At 42.9% G+C, this 2780-nt stretch overlaps 1 protein-coding gene across 1 annotated transcript; it reads right to left on the bottom strand.

Moving 5' to 3' along the window:
- Positions 1-1115: 1115 nt before the first annotated feature.
- LOC307090473 (Golgi-associated plant pathogenesis-related protein 1-like) lies at positions 1116-2568 on the bottom strand. The gene is made up of 6 exons (XM_079757137.1): positions 2538-2568; positions 2354-2405; positions 1979-2188; positions 1805-1882; positions 1485-1634; positions 1116-1290 (listed from the first exon to the last, which is right to left on the bottom strand). The coding sequence occupies exons 2-6, from the start codon at positions 2358-2360 to the stop codon at positions 1286-1288; spliced, it is 450 nt and encodes a 149-aa protein (XP_079613263.1). The 5' UTR covers positions 2361-2405; positions 2538-2568; the 3' UTR covers positions 1116-1285.
- Between the last annotated feature and the right edge of the window lie 212 nt (positions 2569-2780).

The following is a 2780-nucleotide window of genomic DNA, read 5'->3' as shown; positions in this document are numbered from 1 at the left end:
ATAAGGAAATTTGATCAGGGATTGACGCAGGGGGGATTGCACTGTGTCTCCTAATTCGGGATGATTCCAGAAACATGATTATTTGAATATAAATTAATTAATTTTTTGGTAATTAAGAACACAATATACCCCGTAAGAAAATAAAATGCCGACTTCACATTTAAGAAAGACTACCGGGGGCAGTTAATTTCAGCATCAACATAAATTTAGACTCTTTTTTTTTCACATTGGAATGGGGATTCAAGTGGCCTAAAATATTCCCGTTGGCCCAGTCCGACCTAAGTGATTCTCACTGATGGCGATCAAAATCAATGGGACAATAACGCATGGATCGAAGAGCACTTGTTGTAGTTCAACTTTGGAAAACTATAGTTCTACGCCCGGACATGCCTTCTTTTTGACACACAAATGTGTGGCGGAATTTCAAAATCGTCCGGGATTTTATTAAAGCCTCATAAATGTTCACAGTGAATTTGCGTTGCGTTTCTATGGGTCTTTCACAAAGTAGTTAGGCTACGCCCTCCCCTACTCAGTTCTGTTCGCTTTGCATTGGTGGAAGTGAGTAGGGGGAGTGGTTAAGTAGAGCCTTCAGATTGGACGGTTTGACTTACTTAGTTACCGTCATGTTTTGTTTTTATTTTTTTACCATTATTGTTTTATAAGGACAAACATTACACATTTCTCCTACAGGGGATTGATAAAGTTATATCTATTGAAAGAAACACTTGGTCATACTTATTCACATTACCAAAGCATTGGCCTACTGAATGCCACAGATATATTTTAAGCATTGGACTGAATGCCACCCAAATATATAGTTATGTTTTTACAGACTTTGTTTGCAAAGTTTAAAAGTTCAGGGAAAAGTATATGCCTCTACTGGTGTTGCTTAAGCCAATAGCCTTTTGAGGCAGTGTTGTTTCTGAATATTAGTGTTAAGGGCCAATAATGCTTACTAAGTGATACATTCGTCACCCTGTCTGTGGACACATTTGTATGCAGTCACACATATATATATATATATATATATATATATATATATAACTTCTGTATATTAACGCATAAAGAATAAAAATACAAACTACAATTATTTATGTAGCATTCTTTATTGCAGATAAACGGTTTCATTTTTAATTGTCAGGGTTCTGCAGCATGGTACCAATACAATGGTTCTAATACAGGCGTTTTTTCCTTGCAGGGGTTTACAGCAGTGTGCAGTTTTCTTTTCCTCCATTGCTGTCTGTTCCGCTGTAGCCTCCCCCGCCAGCTGAAAATTGCACATCCTTTACACTGGAAAGTAACAGTTAAAACAACGGTGAGCCGTGTTTGCAGACCCACCAATGCAAAGAGAACTGAAACTATGCAAGAGCATGCAAATAGCGCACAGATCGTCGTCAATATATTTAAAGCCTGTTCCGTTAGCAGTGCTCGTCTACAGAGTTAGCAGTTAGGAATTGAGAAGTGTGTGTGTGTTATTGTGTTACCTTGTGGAAGTACGTTTCTTTCAAAGTATGCAGTGGTGTTCATGTTACCAGCAGGTCTGTACTGAGCCACCACAAACACCCTCTTGCCGTCTGTAGCCAGACCCACGCCCACCTCCGTAGTCTCCTTCCACACTACCTGGGTGAAGTGGCCTGGGAGGGGGAACCAACAGGTGAGGGGTGAACATGGGTCACCTTGACGTGAGCCAGGGGTTTGAATCCCTGCCACGATTTCTGCAATACCATGCTACCCTGATACCACAGATAATTGACCACGTGGGGCTGGTATATTTGTTTTCTTTACAGTGAAGCATCGGGATTACCTGTGTTGCCTTTGAACCCAGGGCTGTTGTAGTCGTAATCCTTCACCTCTCCGTACCAGCTTTCAACAGCCTCCTTCCCTGAAGCAAAGAAACAACTAAATGTGGACCCCAGTGTTTGAAGAGAATTCAGTCTTTTAGAACAACCCAGAGTCGATACACTAACCCTAACTCTACCTGTCAGGTTGATCGGTGCAGAGCTGGACATGCAATATATGTTCTCTCCATCGCTGGTACTGCTGTGTTTCATGATCCCAGTGTCCAGCAGGTGATTGGCCCAACTCTGTGCTGACTTGTTGAGGTCTGTGCTCAGTGTCAGCGGGGGGCTCTGGTGCATCTGCCGGTAGGTGTTGTGCGTGGTGAGGAACTCCTGCTGGAAGCTTCCATCTACCAAGAAAAATGAACTTCTCTATTTGTGTTGCTGTGTGGCAGAGTTCATTCTAATCAGGTTCAAAGGCAGGTCACCCATGGTCAATCCCCCTGCCCCAACACAACCTCGAAAGGGCAAGGAAATACTTTCATAGCACAAACATTTCCTATGTGTCTACTCACCTGCCATTGTATCAGCTAAACTGGTCTGGCCAAGCAGCTGGAGGAAAAAAGTCTGAACAGAACACAAACACACAAAACCCTTTAACTATACTTCCAAATACTGAGGACAATATAACACAGGTATCTGACATATACCTGTGTTTAAGAGATGACATGGATGTAAACCAGAGAGAAAGTCACTCACCTGTGTGGTAGTGGTGGACTGCAGGTGTGTTTTGGAGGTTTGGATTTCTGCTCTATGCTTCTCACAGCCCTTATACAGTCCAGCCTGGCCACACCCCCTACATCCTCTGTGTAGGAGGGGTTGTGTATTTGTACGTGTACACACACACACACACACACACACACACACACACACACACACACACACACACACACACACACACACACAGTCACACACACAACCGTGCCTTGTAATTTTCTCAGG

Source organism: Pollachius pollachius (assembly GCF_949987615.1).
Source record: "Pollachius pollachius genome assembly, chromosome: 1".
NCBI classification, from domain to species: Eukaryota; Metazoa; Chordata; class Actinopteri; order Gadiformes; family Gadidae; genus Pollachius; species Pollachius pollachius.
The sequence above is the reverse complement of the archived record's forward strand: the minus strand, read 5'-3'. Positions and strand labels throughout refer to the sequence as shown.